Source organism: Oncorhynchus tshawytscha, linkage group LG26, assembly GCF_018296145.1.
Source record: "Oncorhynchus tshawytscha isolate Ot180627B linkage group LG26, Otsh_v2.0, whole genome shotgun sequence".
Lineage (NCBI taxonomy): Eukaryota > Metazoa > Chordata > Actinopteri > Salmoniformes > Salmonidae > Oncorhynchus > Oncorhynchus tshawytscha.
The window spans coordinates 22,392,473-22,416,995 of NC_056454.1; the positions used below are offsets into that span (position 1 = coordinate 22,392,473).

At 41.4% G+C, this 24,523-nt stretch overlaps 1 protein-coding gene and 1 pseudogene across 1 annotated transcript; one reads left to right on the forward strand and one right to left on the reverse strand.

The window, feature by feature from the left end:
* Window positions 1–9,513: 9,513 nt before the first annotated feature.
* Window positions 9,514–16,682, forward strand: LOC112225018 (annotated as a pseudogene).
* A 501-nt stretch (window positions 16,683–17,183) lies between these two features.
* On the reverse strand, window positions 17,184–21,506 carry LOC112225019 (uncharacterized protein C13orf42). The gene is made up of 4 exons (XM_042306948.1): window positions 20,419–21,506; window positions 20,124–20,268; window positions 18,335–18,344; window positions 17,184–18,068 (listed from the first exon to the last, which is right to left on the reverse strand). The coding sequence occupies exons 1-4, from the start codon at window positions 20,830–20,832 to the stop codon at window positions 17,786–17,788; spliced, it is 852 nt and encodes a 283-aa protein (XP_042162882.1). The 5' UTR covers window positions 20,833–21,506; the 3' UTR covers window positions 17,184–17,785.
* Between the last annotated feature and the right edge of the window lie 3,017 nt (window positions 21,507–24,523).

Here is a 24,523-nt window from a genome sequence, read left to right on the forward strand (position 1 = left end):
CATTATGGGGTATGGTGTGTACATGAGGAACATTTTTTTAAATCAACTTTAGAATAAAGCTGTAACGTAACAAAATGTGGAAAAAGTCAAAGGGTCTGAATAATTTCCGAATGCACTGTATATACAAAATGATGTGGACACCCCTTCAAATGAGTAGATTCTGCTATTTCATCCCCACCAGTTGCTGACAGGTGTATAAAATGGAGCACACAGCCATGCAATCTCCATAGACAAACATTGACAGTAGAATGGCTTGTACTGAAGAGCTCAACAAGTCAGTTCGTCAAATTCTGCTTTGATAGAGCTTCCCCAGTCAACTCTAAGTGCTGTTGTTGTGAATTGGGAACGTCTAGGAGCAACAACGGTTCAACCGCAAAGTGGTAGGCCACACAAGCTCACAGAACGGGGCTGGTGAGAGCTGAAGCGTGTAGCGTGTAAAAATCGTCTGCCCTCGGTTGAAACACTGTCTCACTGTCTCGAAGCTGTCTCTGGAAGCAATGTCAGCACAATAACTGTTCTTTGGGAGCTTCATGAAATGGGTTTCCATGGCCGAGCAGCCGCACACAAGCCTAAGATCACCATGCGTAATGCAAAGCATCGACTGGAGTGGTGTAAAGCTTGCTGCCATTGGACTCTGGAGCAGTGGAAATGCGTTCTCTGGAGTGATGAATCACACTTCACCATCTGACAGTCCGACGGACGATTTCGGGTTTGGCGGATGCCAGGAGAACACTACCTACCCCAATGCATAGTGCCAAGTGTAAGGTTTGGTGGAGGAGGAATAATGGTCTGGGGCTGTTTTTCATGGTTCGGGCTAGGCCCCTTAGTTCCAGTGAAGGGAAATCTTAATGCTACAGCATACAATGGCATTCCAGACGATTCTGTGCTTCCAACTTTATGGCAACAGTTTGGGGAAGGCCCTTTCCTGTTTCAGCATGACAATGCCCCCGTGCACAAAGCAAGATCGATACAGAAATGGTTTGTCAAGATCAGTGTGAAAGAACTTGACTGGCCTGCACAGAGCCCTGACCTTAACCCCATTGAAAACCGTTGGGATGAATTGGAACGCCGACTGTCAGCCAGACCTAATCACCCAACATCAGTGCCCGACCTCACTAATGCTCTTGTGGCTGAATGAAAGCAAGTCCCCGCAGCAATGTTCCAACATCTAGTGGAAAGCCTTCCCAGAAGAGTGGAGATTGTTATAGCAGCAAAGGGGGGAGCAACTCCATATTAATGGCCATGATTTTGGAAAGAGATGTTCAACGAGCAGGTGTCCATAATTTTGGTCATGTAGTGTACGTATAATCATGAAAACCGTAATAACGCAATTAGAAAGTAATATTTCTTGATCAACCGTGTCAAAGGCTTTGGATAAATCTAAAAAGATGCCAAGAGTGTATTCATCGTTGTTAAGGGCTGTAAAGATTTTATCCACAAGTTGCAAAAGAGCCATATCTGTGGAGTAGTTTTTACGAAATCCATATTGGTGCTCATATAGAATACAGTGTTGATTTAAATGTTTCAACATTCTCTTATTCAACTATTTTTCTCGGATTTTAGAAAAACATGGAAGTACAGATATTGGGCAATAATTTGTAAAAGATCTAAGATCCAATTGCCAATTTTCTAGTCTTTAATTGGCATAGATTTGGTGAAGATACATGTATACTGTACATTAGAGGCTCAGTAATCGAGGAAGACACTGATTTCACCAAAGAGGCACCAATCTCATCATGACCTGCTGCTGATATCTTTAAGTTACCGATTACCTCCATGGGGTGGCAGGGTCAGGTGGATCAAACTGAATCAGAGAAGGGAAATGTCCCTCAATGTAATCCAAGGGATTTCCATTCGTTTTCTCAATTTTCATTCGCAGAGAGGAACCCACACTCACATCAAGATAGGTCTTATTTACAACAATACATTGTGATGGAATAATTGTACAGTCGTGGCCAAACGTTTTGAGAATGACACAAATGTACATTTTCACAGTCTGCTGCTTCAGTTTGTATGATGGCAATTTGCATATACTCCAGAATGTTATGAAGAGTGATCAGATTAATTGCAATTCATTGCAAAGTCCCTCTTTGCCATGCAAATGAACTGAATCCCCAAAGAACATTTCCACTGCTGTCATGTTTGTTGAAATGATCGGACCAAGGTGCAGCGTAGAATGCATATATTCTCTTTATTAAAAGAATGGACACCAAACAAACTAACAAAATAACAAACTAAACATGAAGCTATACAATTATAGTGCTGACAGGCAACTACACATAGTCAAGATCCCACACCAGAAAGTGGGAAAAATGCCTGCCTAAATATGATCCCCAATCAGAGACAATAATAAACAGCTGTCTCTGATTGGGAACCATATCAGGCCTACATAGATATACAAAAACCCCTAGAACTACAAAAACCCTAGACATACAAAAACCCTAGAGTACCCACCCTAGTCACACCCTGACCTAACCAAAATATATAGAAAATAGAGATATCTAAGGTCAGGGCGTGACAACTGCATTTCAGCCCTACCACAAAAGGGCCAGCTGACATCATGTCAGTGATTCTCTCGTTAACACAGGTGTGAGTGTTGACGGGGACAAGGCTGGAGATCACTCTGTCATGCTGATTGAGTTCGTATAACAGACTGGAAGCTTCAAAAGGAGGGTGGTGCTTGGAATCAGTGTTCTTCCTCTGTCAACCATGGTTACCTGCAAGGAAACACGTGCCGTCATCATTGCTTTGCACAAAAAGGACTTCACAGGCAAGGATATTGCTGCCAGTAAGATTGCACCTAAATCAACCATTTATCGGATCATCAAGAACTTCAAGGAGAGAGGTTCAATTGTTGTGAAGAATGCTTCAGGGTGCCCAAGAAAGTCTAGCAAGCGCCAGGACTGTCTCCTAAAGTGGATTCAGCTGCGGGATCAGGGCACCACCAGTACAGAGCTTGCTCAGGAATGGTAGCAGGCAGGTGTGAGTGCATCTGCATGCACAGTGAGGTGAAGACTTTTGGAGGACGGCCTGGTGTCAAGAAGAGCAGCAAAAAAGCCCCTTCTCTCCAGGATAAACATCAGACTGATATTCTGAAAAAGGTACAGGGATTGGACTGCTGACGACTGGGGTAAAGTCATTTTCTCTGATGAATCCCCTTTCCGATTGTTTGGGGCATCCGGGAAAAAGCTTGTCCGGAGAAGACAAGGTGAGCCCTACCATCAGTTTTGTGTCATGCCAACAGTAAAGCCTCCTGAGCATTCATGTGTGGGGTTGCTTCTCAGTCAAGGGAGTGGGCTCACTCACAATTTTGCAGAAGAACACAGCCATGGATAAAGAATGGTACCAACACATCCTCCTAGAGCAACTTCTCCCAACCACCCAGGAACAGTTTGATGATGAACAATGCCTTTTCCAGCATGATGGAGCACCTTGCCATAAGGCAAACTAAGTGGCCCGGGGAACAAAACATCGATATTTTGGATCCATGGCGAGGAAACTCCCCAGACCTTAATCACATTGAGAACTTGTGGTCAATCCTCAAGAGACGGGTGGACAAAGAAAAACTACACATTCTGACAACCTCCAAGCATTGATTATGCAAGAATGGGCTGCCATCAGTCAGAAGTTAATTGATAGCATGCCAGGGCGGATTGCAGAGGTCTTGAAAAAGAAGGTTCAACACTGCAAATATTGACTATTTGCATCAACTTCATGTAATTGGCAAAAAAAACTTTGACTATTATGAAATGCTTGTAATTATACTTCAGTATTCCATAGTAACATCTGACAAAAATATCTAAAGACACTGAAGCAGCAAACTTTGTGGATTTTAATATTTGTGTCATTCTCAAAACTTTTGGCTGTAGATGCCTTTTTCTTATTCAACAGATGATTGATGATTTCCAAGTTGATTTTATATTATTTAAGAATTCTTGTAATTTTTCTGTAATATATATTTTTGGGGATATCCGAAGTAGGTGAGTAAATTTGTTCTTATACTTTTTGGAATTTGCGGAATTCAGGGGAGAGGGATTTGTGAGAAACTTTTTATACAACTTGTTTTTTTAACAGAGGATTTTTTGAGACCCGTTCAGTGGCGACTCATCATTCAGGGCAGGTGGGGCAGGCCCGCATTCTTAGCAAAAAAGGAAACAAAAAAATACAAGTTTGCCTGTTTTGCATGTTATTTTGGCATTAATACAAATCACATATCGGTTTACAAACAATGTAAAAAAAAATATATATTATTGAGTTAATAAAGCTTTTTTGTTTTCTTGAGTAAGGCAGCTCCAAAATGCAGGTGTTTCAGCTTAGCTCAGTGCTTTCTGTGATGGTGGGGCAAGCCAGCAGAAAATAGGAGTGTTGTGCCGTGATTGGCTCAGTGTTCTCTCACGCATGGGGAAACTACATCACCACTACGTCACCAGTCCTTAGGAAGTGTAGACATCGTAAATTTTAGCCCTCTGCATCCTGCCATAAAGTTAAATTAGTAGTGCCCTTCCAAGAAGGCTCAAGGTCATTGGCCACAGATAAAATAAAGTCAAATCACGTTATATGTACAGTAGCTTTGATTGGACTGACCATGTAAACATCTCACTTTCAAAATCTTAACTAGCAGTCATCATCAAGAATCAAGTCGACAATCTACTGACAAATCATTTTTAATCCTTGTCATATGAAGAGAAATAATGAAGATAAATTATAGATAAAACGTATCGGTGCTCATCGACCATTGGTCATAACATAACACAACAAGTTGAAAATCACAAATTCAACATTGAGTGGTTTGGTGACAGTGGCTAACCGCAAGCATGGCAACTGGTAAGTCGAGAATATATACGAGCTCAGACTGGGATCATTTGTTTTGAAAGGTCATCCAAATCGGAATTGTAAATCTTTCTCTTTCTTTGATGATAAAATTTGCCCACCACCTTCCTGTTCAAGTGAGCACATCACAACAAGGTGAGTCCAAAAATGTCTTATATGCTGCTGCCTAAATGATGTAATATGCCAGTGAGATATGTATACTGTAGCTAAGAAAGTAATACTAAGTGTATGTTAGTAGCCCATGTGCCTCACCCTAATTATTTGGTCTATTTTCACCTCACGTTACTGTTCTGACTCGGTGGTGCAAATGTAGCCTATAACCTGTTTTAAGAGAAATGTCATCATCTAATATTGCAAGAGCTTTCATTTTCTGCTTATATGCCCCCTTTATTTATCCTATGGTTCTGACTTGGTCTACAGGGAAAATACTTTAAGAGTAGCCCATGTTCTGCATGCTGACGCTGTACATTTCAAAAGTGCTGAACAGTTATATTGACTACGTCCATCTTAGCGCGCTCATGTCTTAAAACTTGTTAGGGAGGATGTTCCGTTGTGGGGATCAAATCAGCGGATATTTTAGAGCGTCACTGATCGTTTTTCGTTAAAAATCAAACTTTCATGAAAACACACAAACAAGGTATTGAATTAAAGCTACACTCGTTGTGAATCTAGCCACCGAGTCAGATTTGTAAAATGCTTTTCGGCGAAAGCATAAGAAGCTATTATCTGATAGCATGTAACACCCCAAAAGACCCGTAGAGGACGAAAACAAAAATAATTAGCATAGTCGGCGCTACACAAACCGCACAATAAAATATAAAACATTCATTACCTTTGACCATCTTCTTTCTTGGCACTCCTTGATGTCCCATAATCAATACTGGGTCTTTTTTTGGATTAAATCGGTCCATATATAGCCTAGATATCGATCTATGAAGACTGTGTGGAAAACGGAAAAAGTAGCGTTTCATAACGTAACGTCATTTTTTAAAAGTTAAAAAGTCGACGATAAACTTTCACAAAACACTTCGAAATACCTTTCTAATGCAACTTTAGGTATTACTACACGTCAATAAGCTATAAAAATCATCAGTGGGCGATGTAAATTCGATAGCCTGCCGTGTGGAAAAATGTCCGGAGAAAAAGACAGACAATGCCTCGGGTCGGTGGTCGGAGAGAATCGTTTCCCTTCGGGCGGATCTACCAAGAATCAATTCAGATTCAAATGAGGAGACTCTATAGATCCTGTGGTAGCTGTAGGTACTGCAAGCTCGGCCCCATATATTACGGTTCACCTTTAACAATTCATGGGAGTGGCGCATGGATATTTTTTTCCATCTCCAGTGATCAGATTTTCCTGCGCTTTTCGATGAAACAGACGTTCTGTTATAGTCACAGCCGTGATTTAAACAGTTTTAGAAACGTCTGAGTGTTTTCTATCCACACATACTAATCATATGCATATACTATATTCCTGGAATGAGTAGCAGGGCGCTGAAATGTTGCGCGATTTTTAACAAAAAGCTGCGAAAATTCGCATCATCCCAAAGAGGTTTTAATCGAAATTACGGATTGTCTCTTATTCACTCATCATTCCTTTATGCCATAGTTTGTACATCTCAATTGTCAGTAGAAACTACATTGGTTTAAGCAAGCCATATCAGCTATGTTTCAAAAAAAGGTAGTAAACGAGGCTGTATGAATTGTTTCACTGCCAGACTAGGCTCCACTGACAGCCAAGTGTAGTGGTGGTAAGGATTCACTCCATTGCGCTGTAAAGAAAGCTCTGCTGTTGGGCCAGCTTTATGTAGGCCCTAACACGGAATCCAAACTGGCTGAGCGCGTGCGCCATTGTGCATAAATGTATTTCGTCCCCCCACACCAAACGCGATCACGACACGCAGGTTAAAATATCAAAACAAACTCTGAACCAATTCTATTAATTGGGGACAGGTCGAAAAGCATTAAACTTTTATGGCAATTTAGCTAGCTAGCTTGCACTTGCTTACTTCCATAAACCAATGAGGTGATGGGAGAGGCAGGACTTGCAGCGCGATCTGCGTCAGAAATAGAACTGACTTCTATTTTAGCCCTTGGTAAAGCAGACGCTAGTTAGCACGCACATGAAGTGTGGGTGCAATAATTGAAGAATAATTTTATTTTGCAATGCGAGCGGTGTAGTCAGCCTGTAACAGTTTGTGGGTACTGCTTGTCATCGTTATTGTGCAATTCATGTATTGTTTAGGGTTGTGTTGTGTAGTGTAGTGGCTTTGCTGGCATGTGTCTAAAAAAAATTGGGGGAGTTTTCCTCAGCAAGATTTACTTGCTTAAAATCACCACTGGACCCGTTGTAAACCAAGGTTTCCAGAACACTACTGCTGCTCTCTTACATGGTTCAACTAAAGGAAAGAAAGCAGAGGTGAAATATAGAATTGAAAGATGAATGAAAAGTCTGGAAAGCAGACTCCACATCGGCCTGACTATAAACATTTTCCCATTAAATATCATCAATCAACATCTTAAAGGGCTCACAATAACCTTTGTTAAATATTCTACATTTAATGCTATTAATCATCCCAATTAGTTAATTTCCAGCTGCCAAAGAGAAGTGGAAAATTGGAAAGTGATGAGAAATGTCAGTATAAAGTATACCTGTATTAGACACATTATTCAAATAATTTGTAAAAATATTATCAATAAGGGTGTCAGATGAATTGATCAGTCTTGTGGGCTTACAGACGAGGGGATACAAAAAATCTGATGTCAGTGGGTGGTTCTCACGTTTAAATACATTTACAGTATGTTGTAATCACCCAATAGAAAACACATTTGATCTTCATTATTAATCAAATCCAAGGCTGATGCAAGGATATCAATGAAACTACCAGAATTTGTGAATTTCCTTGACTACAGATTCAACATTAATGTTATCAGATGTAAGCAAGTTTTTTTTTCTTACAAAGAATTGAAAATGTTTATGAACAAAAATACACTCCTCCCATTCTTGATGTTCTACAGTGGTGAAGAGCATTATAAGGAGACATGTAACAAAGCATGGTTTCTGAAAGAGCAACAATGGAAAATTCATGACAGAGAAGACAGACAATGAACAAGGTGGTCATGACTTTTAGGAAGACTGCGAATGTTCAAACGAAACTTGTTTTTCAACCACTCCACACATTTCTTGTTAACAAACTATAGTTTTGGCAAGTCGGTTAGGACATCAACTTTGTGCATGACACAAATCATTTTTCCAACAATTGTTTATAGACAGACTATTTCACTAATAATTCACTGTATCACAATTCCAGTGTGTCAGAAGTTTACATACACTAACTTGACTGTGCCTTTAAACAGCTTGGAAAATTCCAGAAATGTATGTCATGGCTTTAGAAGCTTCTGATAGGTTAATTGACATCATTTGAGTCAATTGGAGGTGTTCCTGTGGATGTATTTCAAGGCCTACCTTGAAACTCAGTGCCTCTTTGCTTGACATCATGGGAAAAATCTAAATAAATCAGCCACAACCTCAGAATTTTTTTCTAGTCCATCCTTGGGAGCAATTTCCAAATGCCTGAAGGTACCACGTTCATCTGTACAAATAATAGTACGTAAGTATAAACACCGTGGGACCACGCAGCCGTAATACCGCTCAGGAAGGAGACACGAGGAACGTACTTTGGTGCAAAAAGTGCAAATCAATCCCAGAACAACAGTAAGGGACCTTGTGAAGATGCTGGAGGAAACAGGTACAAAAGTATCTATATCCACAGTAAAACGAGACCTATATCGACATAACCCGAAATGCCGCTCAGCAAGGAAGAAACCACTGCTACAAAACCGCATAAAAAAGCCAGACTACGGTTTGCAACTGCACATGGGGACAAAGATCGTACTTTTTGGAGAAATGTCCTCTGGTCTGATGAAACAAAAATACAACTGTTTGGCCATAATGACCTTCGTTATGTTTGGAGGAAAAGGGGGAGGCTTGCAAGCCGAAGAACACCATCCCAACCATGAAGAACGGGGGTGGCAGCATCATGTTGTGGGGGTGCTTTGCAGGACTGCCTGTTCAAGTGAGCACAGCACAACAAGGGGAGTCCAAAAATGTCTTGTATCATGCTGCATAAATTCTGTAAAATACCAGGGTGATATGTAAACTGTAGCTAAGAAAGTAATGCTACGTTTATGTTGTGTAGTAAGCTGTTAGTAGCACGTGCCTCACCCTAATAATTTGGTCCCTTTCCCCCTCATAACTTAGTCTACTGTTCTGACTTGGCCATGCACATGTAGCCTATAGCCTGTTTAAGAGAACTTTGTAGGAGTCTTTATTGTGTGCTTATATGCCCCCTTATTTATCCTACGGTTCTGACTTGGTGTACAGGGAGAATACTGTAACAACACCCTAGTGCCCAAAAAAATGCATCACTAAGCTTAGGACCCTGCAACTGAACACCTCCCTCTGCAACTAGATCCTGGACTTCCTGACAGGCTGCTCCCAGGTGGTGCTGACCCTCAACACGGGGGGCCCACAGGGTTTTGTGCTTAGTCCCCTCCTGTACTCCCTGTTCACCCACAACTGAGAGGTCACACACAACTCCAACACCATCATCAAGTTTGTTGACGACACAACGATGGATCACCAGTGACGATGAAACAGCCTACAGGGAGGAGGTCTGTGACATGGCAGTGTGGGACCGGAACAACAACCTCTCCCTCAACGTCAGTAAATCACAAAGTACTTATAATGGCCCACACACACACACACAGTAGTGAAGAAGGCGCGACAGCGCCTCTTCTCCCTCAGGAGGTGGGCCAGTATCCCCGTGGAATGCTTCCGAAACCTTGTAGAGTCCATGCCCCAAAGAATTGAGGCTGTTCTGAGGGCAAAGGGGGGTGCAACACAATATTAGGAAGGTGTTCCTAATGTTTGGTATTCTCCGTGTTTATACTGTAAGTGTTGTTTCTCAAGATGATCTGGAGTGCTCTGCCATTAAGAAAGGTGCCACTGGTCACAACTATAAGTGTAACTAATAACAACCAACGTACAGCAAAAACACATAATATCGTATTTGCATATAACGCCTTGATCATTCAATTTACTGTAGTATTTAACAGGCATAAACTGCTGTTTACTCAAGTGTTCACTCAGTGAGAATATTACTAAAGCAATTATGACCAATCATGGTAAAAGCCACATATTGACACAAAATGTGTGTATGTGTGCTTTTTAGAATATATACAACAATATTAACACAACATACAATAATTTCAACGATTTTACTGAGTTAAAGTTCATATAAGGAAATTTGTCAATTGAAATAAATTCATTATGCCCTAATCTATGGATATTACATGACTGAGTAGGGCTGCAACCATGGGAGGTCCTGGGAGGGCGTAGGCCCACCCACTGGGGAGCCAGGACCTCCCACTAAGAAGCCAGCCCAGCCAATCAGAATGAGTTTTTCCCCACAAAAGGGTTTTAATACAGACAGAAATACTCCTGTTTCATCAGCTGTCTGGGAGGCTGGTCTCAGACAATCCAACAGGTGAAGAAGCCGGATGTGGAGGTCCTGGGCTGGCGTGTTTGCACGTGGTCTGCGGTTGTGATGCCGGTTGGACGTACTGCCAAATTCTCTAAAATGATATTGGAGGGGGCTTATGGTAGAGAAATGAACATTCAATTCTCTGGCAACAGCTCTGGTAGACATTTGTGCAGTCAGCATGCCAATTGCATGCTACCTCAAAACATCTGTGGCATTGTGTTATGTGACAAAACTGCACATTTTAGAAGGGCCTTTTATTGTCCCCAGTAGAAGGTGTACCTGTGTAATGATCATGCAGTTTCTTGATATGCCACACCTGTCAGGTGGATGGATTATTTTGGCAAAGGAGAAATGCCCACTAACCAGGATGTAAACAAATTTGCACAAAATTTGAGAAATAAGCTTTTTGTGAGTACTGAAAATTTCGGAGATCTTATATTTCAGCTCATGAAACCAACATTTTACATGTTGCGTTTATATTTGTTTTTCAGTATAGATGGAGGCCTATTTCTGTTGTTGTAGTATGTGCCTTTAAGATGACGTCATGCAACGTCCCACTGTGGATACAAATGTAACTAGATAAAATGTAGTAGATACTAACTGCATGTGCATTTAACTAAACACTTTAACAAATCATACTGTAATATTTGCGACACACTTCAGTTTGCCTGTATTCGTGCCAAACTACTTTCATAGGCTGACAATAAATAAAACGTTAGACCCCCCCGGTTGATATGAGGGAACAGTCAGTGGTTGTATTTGATTAACATTTAATAAAAAAATATAGATTTCAGCCTACAAAGAAAGATACGCAGCCATGGAGGACAAACATAGCCACACGCTAAGGGTTTAAGAACACAAGTTTTTACAAGTATCGACCTTTGGCGACTTGATGTAGTTGGCAATACAGTCCACGTGTTTTGAAATGTTTACTTGAACTTTTTTTTATTTAACTAGGCAAGATAGTTAAGAACAAATTCTTATTTACATTGACGGCCTACCCCGGCCAAACCTGGACGATGCTGGGCCAATTGCGCGTCGCCCTATGAGACTCCCAATCACGGCCGGATGTGATACAGCCTGGATTCAAACCAGGGACTGTAGTGACACATCTTGCACTGAGATGCAGTGCCTTAGACTGCTGCACCACTCTGGTCTTTCTCGCCACATACTCGTCTCCACTCCACTCCGTTGGCGTGATCAGCATAGTGGAGTGAGATTTACTTGGCTAATGATAGGTAAGCTTAATGGGTTTAGTACAAGGTGTAAATAATGGGGTTGAAGATCCAAATGTTTTTATTTGAACAGATGGTAGACTACCGTATTTAACTCCAATAGATCCCTTCTACCTTCTGTTGCCCTACTTGATCAAAGTAAAGTGGTAAGGCCCATATGCCAATACATATTTTTGAAATTAAAGTGTGCTTATTGCGTATTTACAGTTGAAGTTGGAAGTTTACATACACCTTAGCCAAATACATTTAAACTCAGTTTTTCATAATTACTGACGTTTAATTCTAGTAAAAATTCCCTGTCTTAGGTCAGTTAGGATCACCACTTTATTTTAAGAATGTGAAATGTCAGAATAATAGCAGAGAATGATTTCAGCTTTTATTTCTTTCATCAAATTCCCAGTGGGTCAGAAGTTTACATACACTCTATTAGTATTTGGTAGCATTGCCTTTAAATTGTTCAACTTGGGTCAAACTTTTCGGGTAGCCTTCCACAAGCTTCCCACAATAAGTTGGGGGAATTTTTGCCCATTCCTCTATGACAGAGCTGGTGTAACGGAGTCAGGTTTGTAGGCCTCCTTGCTCGCACACACGTTTTCAGTTTTGCCCACAAAGTTTCTATGGGATTGAGGTCAGGGCTTTGTGATGGCCACTACAATACATTGAGTTTGTTGTCCTGAAGCCACTTTGCCATAACTTTGGAAGTATGCTTGGGGTCATTGTCCATTTGGAAGACCCATTTGCGACCAAGCTTTAATTTCCTGACTGATGTCTTGAGATGTTGCTTCAATATATCCACATAATTGTCCTCCTCATGATGCCATCTATTTTGTGAAGTGCACCAGTCCCTCCTGTAGCAAAGCACCCCCACAACATGATGCTGCCACCCCTGTGCTTCACGGTTGAGATGGTGTTCTTCGACTTGCAAGCCTCCCCCTTTTCCTCCAAACATAACGATGGTCATTATGGCCAAGCAGTTCTATTTTTGTTTCATCAGACCAGAGGACATTTCTCCAAAAAGTACGATCTTTGTCCCCATGTGCAGTTGCAAACTAGAGTCTGGCTGTTTAATGGCGGTTTTGGAGCAGTGGCTTCTTCCTTACTGAGCGGCCTTTCAGGTTATGTCGATATAGGAATCGTTTTACTGTGGATATAGATACTTTTGTACCTGTTTCCTCCAGCATCTTCACAAGGTCCTTTGCTGTTGTTCTGGGATTGATTTGCACTTTTTGCAGCAAAGTACGTTCATCTCTAGGAGACAGAACCGGTCTCCTTCCTGAGTGATATGACGGCTGCGTTGTCCCATGGTGTTTATACTGACATACTATTGTTTGTACAGATGAACGTGGTACCTTCAGGCATTTGGAAATTTCTCCCAAGGATAAACCAGACTTTTGGAGGTCTACAATTTTTTGGTCTTGGCTGATTTCTTTTGATTTGCCCATAATGTCAAGCAAAGAGGCACTGAGTTTGAAGGTAGGCCTTGAAATACATCCACAGGTACACCTCCAATTGACTCAAATGATGTCAATTAGCCCATCAGAAGCTTCTAAAGTCATGACATCATTTCCTGGAATTTTCCAAGCTGTTTAAAGGCACAGCCAATTTAGTGTATGTAAACTTCTGACCCACTGGAATTATGATACAGTGAATTATTCGTGAAATAATCTGTAAACAATTGTTGGAAAAATGACTTGTGTCATGCACAAAGTAGATGTCCTAACCGACTTGCCAAAACTACAGTTTGTTAACAAGAAATTTGTGGAGTGGTTGAGAAACTAGTTTTAATGACTCCAAGCTAAGTGTATGTAAACTTCCGACTTCAACTTTATGTTTCCCCTTTTGTGATCTCATCTTAGTCAGTCTTTCTTGCTTTGTGATCTCTCTTGTCATCCCTTTGTGATGTCATACATTGTCTCTTTCTTTCTTTGCTACATCCCCTGTCCTTTTTCTGTCATTTCATTATTTTCTTTGTGACGTTACCTCTGCCCTCTGTGACTCTATCTTTATCCAGATTTATTTTGTCATTTATTTTTCTTATTTTCTTTGTTATGTCATCTCTGTCCTCTGTGCTTCGATCTCTGTCTGGTTATTGTGATGTCATATCATTCTGTCTCTCTTTGCAAGGTCATTTTTGCCCTTCTTTTTGTGATGTCATCACTGTCTTCCTCTCTTTGTGATACCATTCTGGTGCAGGCAAAGTTCCAGTCTGTGTACCATATGGTGATGGACGAGGACTTTCCAGCATGCACCAGGCTGCTGAGCTGCACGCACTCCCTGGCCTCCCTGCACCACGTGGCTGAGGAAAAAGGTCAGAGGTCACTGTTCAGCCCACACAAACTAATGATGACAGTTAATGTGCTCCTTAGAAACAATCAACTGTAAACCCCTAAACCCAATAATTCATTTCTCACTTCTATGTCAGACTGAAGTGCACATTAATAGATTTAATTAGTATATCAGGTAATTCCGAGACTGCAGCACCCTTGAAATTGTTTGAGATTAATCTAATCATCAAACCCTTGATTAGTTGAATCAGGAGTTGAATCAGGAGTTCAGAATTGCTGCTCTCCAGTAGATTTAACAGTGTTAACAGTGTGTTGGTTTTGCTCTGTACCTGCTGTTCTAGGCTGAGACGACAGTGAAGGCCCTCGGAAAGACTAACATCTCAGTGGGAGAAAGGGTGAAGTCCATGACATACGTCAGAGTCTAGAAGGAGTCAGAGACCCAGGAAGGTGAGTCACTCTCAGGGCCTGGTCTAATACCGCAGACCTGTGCCATGTTCTCCCTGGCCTGCAAACATCAAATTAACCAGAGGATGGCACCAAACCCACTTTAGAGATCAGGAGCTTTCCACACCAAACATTGCCTCAAGAGCCTTACCTGTTACATTTTCGGTTTCACATTCATTTTATATTTAAAGCTCAGACTGTCAACCCAGTTTCCTGTGATATCAATAGGATGGATGACATTCCATAATGAAGTGTATAAAGTGATGCTGTGGTATTAACCCTCTTATGCCCTCTCTTCATTGTAACTCAGAGGACTACCTGCAGTATGCCCGTGGTCTGATATCTGCGGACATCAGTGAAGACCTGAGAAAAGCTCTCCTCAAGCATCTACAGTATGTACATGCACAATCTAAAATGAAATGTTCATGTCGCTTCGTTGTAAGTGTCACTGAGTCATTTGAAATACATGTTAACCACCCCCAAAAAACTGAAGATGAGTGTGCGGTTTTGGAGACCGAAATCAAATAACTCGTGGCAGTTAGATTTCTCAAGACACATCCCCCACAGTTTGAAGACAATTGCAGGGCCCAGGTCAGCACTTTTGACTGGAAATGTACTGGTGATGAAAGTGACATTGTGCTATTAAGACAGTGATACTTCTGAAGGTAATGCATTAAGCAGCATTATTAGTGTTTAACAGTCTGATGGTCAGTCACCTTTCACCTTCCTCCTGACAGGTTACCTGAGCTCTCAAGCACTAAGAAAGTGGAGCATCATTCAAAGGTATTTTATTCAGCTTCTCTGTGTAGGCTACTTGTGTCATCACACTGTAGTTAGGCCTACTGTATATACACGGACCTATTTTTTCCTAGTTTTCTATTTATTTGGGGACATTGTTCCTTTTCTGCATGTATTAGGAACCAAAGAGGGATAAATATTTGATTTGACATATAAACTATTGTAGGGTCTGGCTTTTCCACTGTGATTTTCTCTTGAGATTCACCAGATGGTAGCAGTGTACAGGTAGATTAGTGTGTTCTTATGCCTATTGTTGGTGGATGTGGTTGGTCAGTTTGTGATACTCACGGTATTGCCACGGTAACTTGTAAACGTGTGTCTGTGGTGTGATTGGTGGTTGGTGTTTAGAGTGATGGAAAGCAGGTCTCACTCTATACATCCCATCCTCATTCGGCAGAAGTGAAAGCTGTCTGACAAATCAGTGGAGGCGGGAGAGGACTACACCAAATTCAACAGCTCCGATTTCGCCCGCAAAGTGAGGGAGATTAGGTGCAGCCTGCATGAACGGACCCATGAGAGAATGATATATATTTATATGGGGGAGGATCCTTCCTGAAGTTCACGTGAGTGCAGTTTAAAGCAATGCAATGCAGAGGCCTTCAAATCCAGACGAAGGTCCAAGTAACATTGTATATTCTGTCTGGAAAGGAGTCATGATGATGTGTAATTATGTTTCAGACGTCTTCACTCAAGGCCGATGAGCAATACTATTGAATACATCTTTTCTCCTCCTCCAGCCGCCCTAGAAGATGAGTGCGGCACAGAAGATCCTGGCCAAGGTGGACAAAACAGGCATGAAAAGCATGTCTGCCTTCTTCAGCACCAAGGGCAAAGCAGAAAAACTGAATGTTAGGATGGTGCATCAGAATTTGTATGTGTATGTTGGTGTGCGTGGATACACTGAGTGTACAAAACATTAGGAACACCTGCTCTTCCCATGACATAGACTGACCAGGTGAAAGCTATGATCCCTTATTGATGTCACTTGTTAAATCCACTTCAATCAGTGTAGATAAAGGGGAGGAGACGGGTTAAAGAAGGATTTTTAAGCCTTGTGACCATTGAGCCATGCATTGTCAATGTGTGCCATTCAGAGGGTGAATGTGCAAGACAAACTATTGAAGTGTCTTTCAATGGAGTATGGTAGTAAGTGCCAGGCGCACAGGTTTGAGTGTGTCAAGAACTGCAACGCTGCTGGGTTTTTCATGCTCAACAGTTTCCTGTGTGTGTCAAGAATGGTCCACCATCCAAAGAACATCCAGCCAACTTGACACAACTGTGGGAAGCGTTGGAGTCAACATGGGCCAGCATCCCTGTGAAATGCTTTCGACACCTTGTGGAGTTCATGCCCCGATGAATTTAAGCAGTTCTGAGGGAAAAGGGGGGTGTCAACTCAATATTAGGAAGGTGTTCCTAATGTTATTTACACTCAGTGTACCTTGTGTGTGTTTGTGCGCACATTTGTGCTTTTAGTAATAAAGAAAATAAAATTGTATTTTTGAGGGAAACAGATCTGTAGCAAGGTGATTTGAACTTGCCTTGAGAAACGGGGTTGATTCACACTAGTTGTGAGAATAAGAGGATAAAAAACAAGAACATGAATAGCTATTACTTCAAGGTTTGGGGGAGTATATAAATGATGTTTAAACTGTGCTTCCAGGTAGCCTAGAGGTTAGAGCGTTGGGCCAGTAACCGAAAGGTTGCTGGATTGAATCCTCGAGCTGACAAGGTTAAAATATGTCGTTTTGCCCCCTGGTAGGTCGTCATTGTAAATAAGACTTTGTTCTTAACTTACTTGCCTAGCTAAATAAAAAATCCCTTCTGTGCTCTCATATTATTGTGTCGATAACCAGCATGAGTTCAGCCTGTCGTCTCCTGTAATGAAGTACAACCTTTTCAACAAACACACCAAGGGTCCACAAGTCATGGAAAAAGTGCCATGGTGACCCATTTTAATGTACATAAATAATATAGACTTAACAGGATAAATCATATTGTTACAGTACAATGGTAGCCCACTACAGTATAAAACGAAATAAGCAGTGCCATTTGCAGTACCTTGGTTAATGTTTAAGAATAATTTCAATCATTCAATCTGAGGCACATGGTGAACATCTTACATTTCATACAGTGAGTCTAGGGAGACTGATGCGACAGGTAAACCTGGATATAATAAGCCTAGTCTAAATGTGTAATAAAAATACTTGCATTGTTCAGTTAAAAGACTTGACTGATTGTGATGTCAGGTGGAGTAGGTGGTCTGTTTAGTCACAGTAACTAAGTAATGAGAGTGTTTGTTGGTAATTACGCTGTCCAAGTTACGCACGGTCCTTTGTGGATCGGGTTACCGTCCCATCAGTCCCACAGGCCACAGCAGACTGGATAATTGATCAGGCTGGTGGCATAGTGAACAATGTCACATGCTATGCCTGTCCACACCAACACAATACCATAATCATTGGCTGCCACTTTCTCTCAGTTCCCACTTCCTCTAGGCCTACTTCTCTCTCTCACTTCCTATATTACTATCCATGGTTATTTTGTGGTTTCCCTGACAATTCCTCACCAGCTGAATGCTTGCATGTCGCGGGACCTCCCCAAGTTGACTCCTGTACTTGTTATGAAACTCAGGACAAGCAAGTTCCCACTACTTTTTCTTGAGTTTCGGCTTGAAGCGCAGTGTCTGGAAAGCGCTCTCCACCACTTTGGGCAGGTGGATGGGGTTTCTCTGTAGGTGTCGTCGGCTGCTCGTCGTCCCGTTGTCGCTGTTCTTCTTGGCCGTGCTGCTGCTTTTGCTGGTTGAGGCCGGCTTCTTCAGCTTGGACTCATCTGTGGGACACCGTGGCACCCTCATGACCCAGTTGGAGTGGAGGTCGTGCTCACTGGTGCTGGTGGCCACTGATGAAGAGAGAGATGGGTTCACGTCAGTTCTCCAAATGCCCATCCAAATTGTACATGGGGAGAGAAAAAACCACTAAAGGGTAGTTTGTGATCTATTACGGTTACAATTACTCTGAGACTGCAACAAGCTGTTCACTGTCTCTAGATCAGCACCAGGTAGCTAGGGCTTCACTACACCTAGTGTTGATTTTTCAGTGTTACATTTCTAGTGTTGATTTCGGAGTTAAATTAACTCTAAAAAATCCCCAGTGTTGGTGTCAATAACCATTGTTGACTGTGATTGTGTCAGTTTTACTCTGAGGAGACTAAAACATTATCATCAAAACCACGCCCATCATTATCTTATTTCCCAGCACGCTCTACTGGATCTAGATTTTTTTGGGGGATTGTTTTTAATATGTGTGATTTTGCATGTACATTGATTGATTAATTTTATGCCACACAAAGATACATAACATACATTTTTCTAAACTAATCCAATCAATTAGTTAGATTTATTGCACCCGTTATTGCACCCGTTAAATAGTTACGGTAGTCTCTTTCATCAAAGTTCCTAACCTTTAACATCTTTCTGACTGCAGGTTGTGTGTGAATAAACAGTGTAACTGTTGGCTGTCTTAACTCAGGCTGGATTCCAATAGGAATTATATGTCACGCCCTGGTCTTAGTATTCTGTGTTCTCTTTATTATTTTGGTTAGGCCAGGGTGTGACATGGGTGATTTATGTGGTGTGTTTTGTCAAGGTTTTTTTTGTAGGTTATCGGATTGTGTTGAGTGAAGTATTCTAGCATAGTCTATGGTTGCCTGGAGTGGTTCTCAATCAGAGGCAGGTGTTTATCGTTGTCTCTGATTGGGAACCATATTTAGGCAGCCATATTCTTTAGGTCATTTGTGGGTGATTGTTCCTGTCTCTGTGTTTGTTGCACCAGATAGGGCTGTTTCGGTTTTTCACGTTTATTGTTTTTGTATCCTGTTCGTATTTTCATCTTTTATTAAAGATGTTTATGAATAACCACGCTGCATTTTGGTCCTCCTCTCCTTCGACAGAAGAAAACCGTAACATTATATATCACTTTGAAAGTCAGTATATTGTGATTTGTAAACCAGTAGGTTCTTAACACCATTGTGTTGGGGTAAAATATTGCTAATAAAGTTAGGAAGGCCTTATGATATATGTAAGATATTGTCATTAACAGTTTTATTTTAATGTTATATTTGCCTACAGCAAAAACTAACTTTGAAGTCCACAGGGCAAGATTTTAAGGAATTCAACAACCATGTCTCTGTCACTAACAAATACAGTCATGGGTGGTAAACTCTACAAGTCACTCAAAAAGGCAAGGCACACTGGGAAATTATATTGGGGCGTGGCTTTGTGTATGTGTATTTATTTGTCAAATGGCAGCCAAGCATTGGTGATCATGTCACCAGAATAAGACCCTCGATATTTATTAGAAAGGAGCATCAAGCTCATCACCGTGCACTTTCACCACCCTGTGATGTTCATCATAACTTGTTCCATCTGTGGTCTAATAAACTGCATGCTTTCCCAACCAGTCCTAGTTGGAGGACCACACAATATCGCATTGCATGACTTCAAATTTACTTCGATGTGATGGTTATTACAGTATATCAATACTTGCGCATAAAATCATTTTCACCGACATTTCTCACATAAATCATTTTACCGACACAAGAAGATCCACCTTGTCTAGCGTATTTTGTTTTGTTGACATTTGGAAAGTTTACAGAAAATATTTATGTTTCCATCAGGCCAGTCATGACATTTTTTTATCCAACATGTACTTTACTCACATAAAAAGGTTGGATGGTTATTCAAAAAGGCTATTTCACATGGAAATCAGAATGATCTTCGGGACCTTTAACACGCAAAAGTCTGGACCCATGTAGACACTGGCCCAGCCCAATTTAACATTGTCAGTGTTGATTTAAAACTGGAGAATTTGCTGTGTATCTCCAGATCAGCACCAGGTATTTGTCCACTCTCTCTATATCAGCACCAGGTAGCTGTCCACTGTCTTCGCTGTTTAGGCAACTTGATCGTACTTCAAAACACAACTCACCAATGAAGTCAACGTCAGCGTGCCCATCGTCTACATGGGGCTTGCGCGTGTGCTCAGGGTCACAGCTCGCGATGACAGCATCAAAGAAGTCCAGAGTGTCCTCCACATTGGGGATTGGAGGGGCAGACGGTTTGGTCCTCATGATCTTTAAAAAAATTACAAAATAAGAGAGAACATGATTGTCTATTGATTTCTTTAGTAGAAGGCATTCAGTGGTTCAACAATTTCATTTAGGACACAAGGATAATTATGAGGTGAGGTCATAGCCATTAAGTGATTCACAAAGCCTTTCTACCTGTGCGTCCTTGGAGTTGGGTGGGGGAGGCGCAGGCTTCTTCTTGGGGGAGATTGTGGCCTTCATCTCGTTGCTTTTGAAGTTGTTGACGCTCCTCATGTACTGCCGTCTCAACGCCACCAGCTCTTCCAAATACTCCAGGCAGTTCTGATTTTGGGAGTAGAGCCATATCCGGTCCTCCTGCCTCTGATAATAATACAAGGCGGTGGTGGACTCGACATTCACAGAACTTTTGCTCCGCTTCAGTGTGGAGTTGACGGATGACTGATTCCTCTGGCCCACCACGAGCATGGAGGTGCTCCGCACCAACTTGACGGTGCACGCGCTGTGGTAGTCCTGCTCGGACCGCGGACTGCCATCACGAGCCCTGTGCCCATTGTTGGGACGGAGTGCGTTGTTGATCTTCCTAAACATCCCCCCTGTGCGTGGAGTAACTCACAGGTATAAAAAATATAATGTTAGTTCAATCGAGGTGCCCATAACCGTTTCCAAGTAGTATTCCTCAGAAATCAATTAGAAAACAAGCACATGGCGCGTAAAAGAAAAACGTTGGTCTTGTCCATGGGGATGAAACTGCCCGTGAGTATCGTTGGCAGAGAAGATAACTTCAGACTCCTCTCACTTAAAAAAAAACATTCCCGGCCATCACTGTGGTGTTATGGGGGGTTGTGCTATGGCAACGGGCCTCGAAATTCAACCCGCTCCTGTGTCATTACTATTGAACAGCAGTCCCGTGTCAAATGTCTTTATGGGCACCTCAAGCTCCCATTGTCACCAAAACGCACGTGTTGTAGTCCCGCTGCCCAGTGGCTTATACACAGAAAATCGTCCAGTGTTGCATATTTCAGTGTAACATTTCTAGTGTTGATTCAGGAGTTAAATGAAGGCTCTAAGAGTAAAATTAACACCCAAATGGTGTAAATAACCCCAGTGTTGGTGCTAATAGCCAGTGTTGAGTGTGAGAGTGTGATTATATAAGTTTTGTCTCTGTGGAGACTAAAACCTTCTCATCAAAACCATGCCGTTCATTATCAGATTTAAACAGCATGCTCTACTGCAGCTAGATTTTTTAAGGATTGTTTTTAATATCTGTGTTTTTGCATAAACATTGATTGCTTTTTAAATGTTATGCTACACAATGATATAGCACATACATTTTTCTAAACTAATCCAATCAGTTAGTTAGATTCATTGCACACATTACTGAAATGGTTGTTCCAGTTTAAATGGTTTAGGTGTCATGCCCTGATCCGTTTCACCTGTCCTTGTGATTGTCTCCACCCCCTCCAGGTGCCGCTTATTTTCCCCAGTGGATTTATCCCTGTGTTTCCTGTCTCTCTGTGCCAGTGTGTCTTGTATGTTCAAGTCAACCAGTGTGGTTTTCCTGTGCTCCTGCTTTTTCTATTCTCTTTTTGCTAGTACTCCTGGTTTTGACCCGTGCCTAGTTCTGGACTCTGTTACCCACCTGCCTGACCATTCTGCCTGCCACTCTGTACCTCCTAGACTCTGAACTGGTTTTGAACTTTTGCCTGTCCACGACCAATCTCTTGCCAACCGTTTTGGATTATAATAAATATCAAAGACTCAAACCCTCTGCCTCCCGTGTCTGCATCTGGGTCTCGCCTTGTGCCCTTATATTAGGTGCCCTTATATATTATATTAGTCTCCTCACAATATTCCTAACCCTAACAGTCATTCTAAATGCAGGTTGTGGGTGAATAGAAATTCCAACTGTGAGCTGTCCAAACTGTGGCAGTCCTAACTGGCTGGATTACAATAGGACTTACATATCACTTTACAAGCCAGCCTAGTGTGATTGCAGATATGCTGTGGCTTGTAAACAATGAGGGTCCTAACACCAGCTGTGTTAGGGTAGCACGTTGCCATCAAAGTAAGGCGTTATATATTTCATTTATTGTTCTAAAGAGTTTTAAAGTTTTACGTTTGAGAGTTTTACATTTTAAAGAACACGAACAGTCAAAATCATGTCTTTCATGAAGTTGGATGATATTTGGATGAAACCAAATCAAAGTATGCAGAGGAGTGTGGTTTACATAGCTAGATAGATACTGTACTGGTGCCAGAATTTGACTGTAGGGTGTCAGCAAATATAATTCAAAGTTCACACTACTCATCTATGGAAAAGACACTCACCATGCCTTCAGAAAGCATTCACACCCCATTAAGTTTTCTACATTTTATTGGGTTACAGCCTGAATTTACATTTGATTAAATTGTGATTTTGTGTCACTGATCTACACACAATACCCCATAATGTCAATGTGGAATTTGGTTTGTAGGAAATTTATGTGGCAAAGAAGTTAACATTTTGTCCTGAATACAAAGTGATGTTTGGAGCAAATCCAACACAACACATCACTGAGTACCACACTTCATAATTTTTAAGAATGGTGGTTGCTGCATCATGTTATGGATATGCTTGTTATTGGCAAGGACTAGAGAGGGGTTTTTTTTTGGATAAAAATAAACGGAATATAGCTAATATAATATAAGCACAGGCAAAATCCTAGAGGAAAACCTGGTTCAGTCTGCTTTCCAACAGACACTTGGAGACTAATTCAACTTTCAGCAGGACAATAACCTAAAACACAAGGCCAAATCTACACTGTTGCTTACCAAGATGACATTGAATGTTCTTGAGTGGCCTAGTTACAGTGTTGACTTAATTCAGCGTGAAAATCTATGGCAAAACTAAATATTGTACAATCCAGGTGTGCAAAACTCTCAGAGACTTACCCAAAACGACTCAGCACTGTAATCATCATTAAAGGTGCTTCTACAAAGTATTGACTCAGGGTTGAGAATACTTACAGTGTCACGTTCTGACCTTAGTTCCTTTGTTTTTGTCTTTGTTTTACTATGGTCAGGGCGTGAGTTGGGGTGGGCAGTCTATGTTTGTTTTTCTATGTTGGGTTTTGAGTTCGGCCTAGTATGGTTCTCAATCAGAGGCAGCTGTCAATTGTTGTCCCTGATTGAGAATCATACTTAGGTAGCCTGGGTTTCACTTTTGGTTTGTGGGTGTTTGTTTTCCGTGTGAGTGTTTGGTCCACACGGTACTGTTTCGGTTTTCGTTCGTTCACTTTATTGTTTTGTATTTCAGTGTTCAGTTCGTTTCATTAAATATTACATCATGAACACTTACCACGCTGCGCTTTGGTCCGATCCGTCTTCCACCTCTGAATGCCGTTACATACAGTTGAAGTCGGAAGGTTACATACACCTTATCCAAATACATTTAAACTCAGTTTTTCACAATTCCTGACATTTTATTCCCTGTCTTAGGTCAGTTAGTATCACCACTTTATTTTAAGAATGTGAAATGTCAGAATAATAGTAGAGAGAATGATTTATTTCACTTTTATTTCTTTAATTCCCAGTGGGTCAGAAGTTTACATACACTAAATTAGTATTTGGTAGAATTGCTTTTAAATTGTTCAACTTGGGTCAAACATTTCAGGTAGCCTTCCACGAGCTTCCCACAATAAGTTGGGGAATTTTGGCCTATTCCTCCTAACAGAGCTGGTGTAACTCAATCAAGTTTTGGTTTCATCCAAATATCATCAAGTTTGTAGGCCTTCTTGATCGCACACGCTTTTTCAGTTCTGCCCAAAAATGTCTATGGGATTGATGTCAGGGCTTTGTGATGGCCACTCCAATACCTTGACTTTGTTGTCCTTAAGCCATTTTGCCACAACTTTGGAAGTATGCTTGGCGTCATTGTCCATTTGGAAGACCAATTTTTAACTTCCTTTAACTTCCTGACTGATGTCTTGAGATGTTGCTTCAATATATCCACATAATTGGCCTCCTCATGATGCCATCTATTTGTGAAGTGCACCAGTCCGTCCTGCAGCAGCAAAGCACCCCCACAACATGATGCTGCCACCCTCGTGCTTCACGGTTGGGATGCTGTTCTTCGGCTTACAAGCCTCCCCCTTTAGACCTCCAAACATAACGATGGTCATTATGGCCAAACAGTTCTATTTTTGTTTCATCAGACCAGAGGACATTTCTCCAATATGTATGATCTTTGTCCCTATGTACAGTTGCAAACCGTAGTCTGGCTCTTTATGGTGGTTTTGCA

Coding starts and splice junctions, on each gene's coding strand:
- LOC112225019 (XM_042306948.1), bottom strand. CDS start 20,832: ATGTTTAGGAAGATCAACAACGCACTCCGTCCCAACAATGGGCACAGG. Junction 20,269..20,418: donor CCAACTCCAAGGACGCACAG/GTAGAAAGGCTT, acceptor ATTTTTTTAAAG/ATCATGAGGACCAAACCGTC.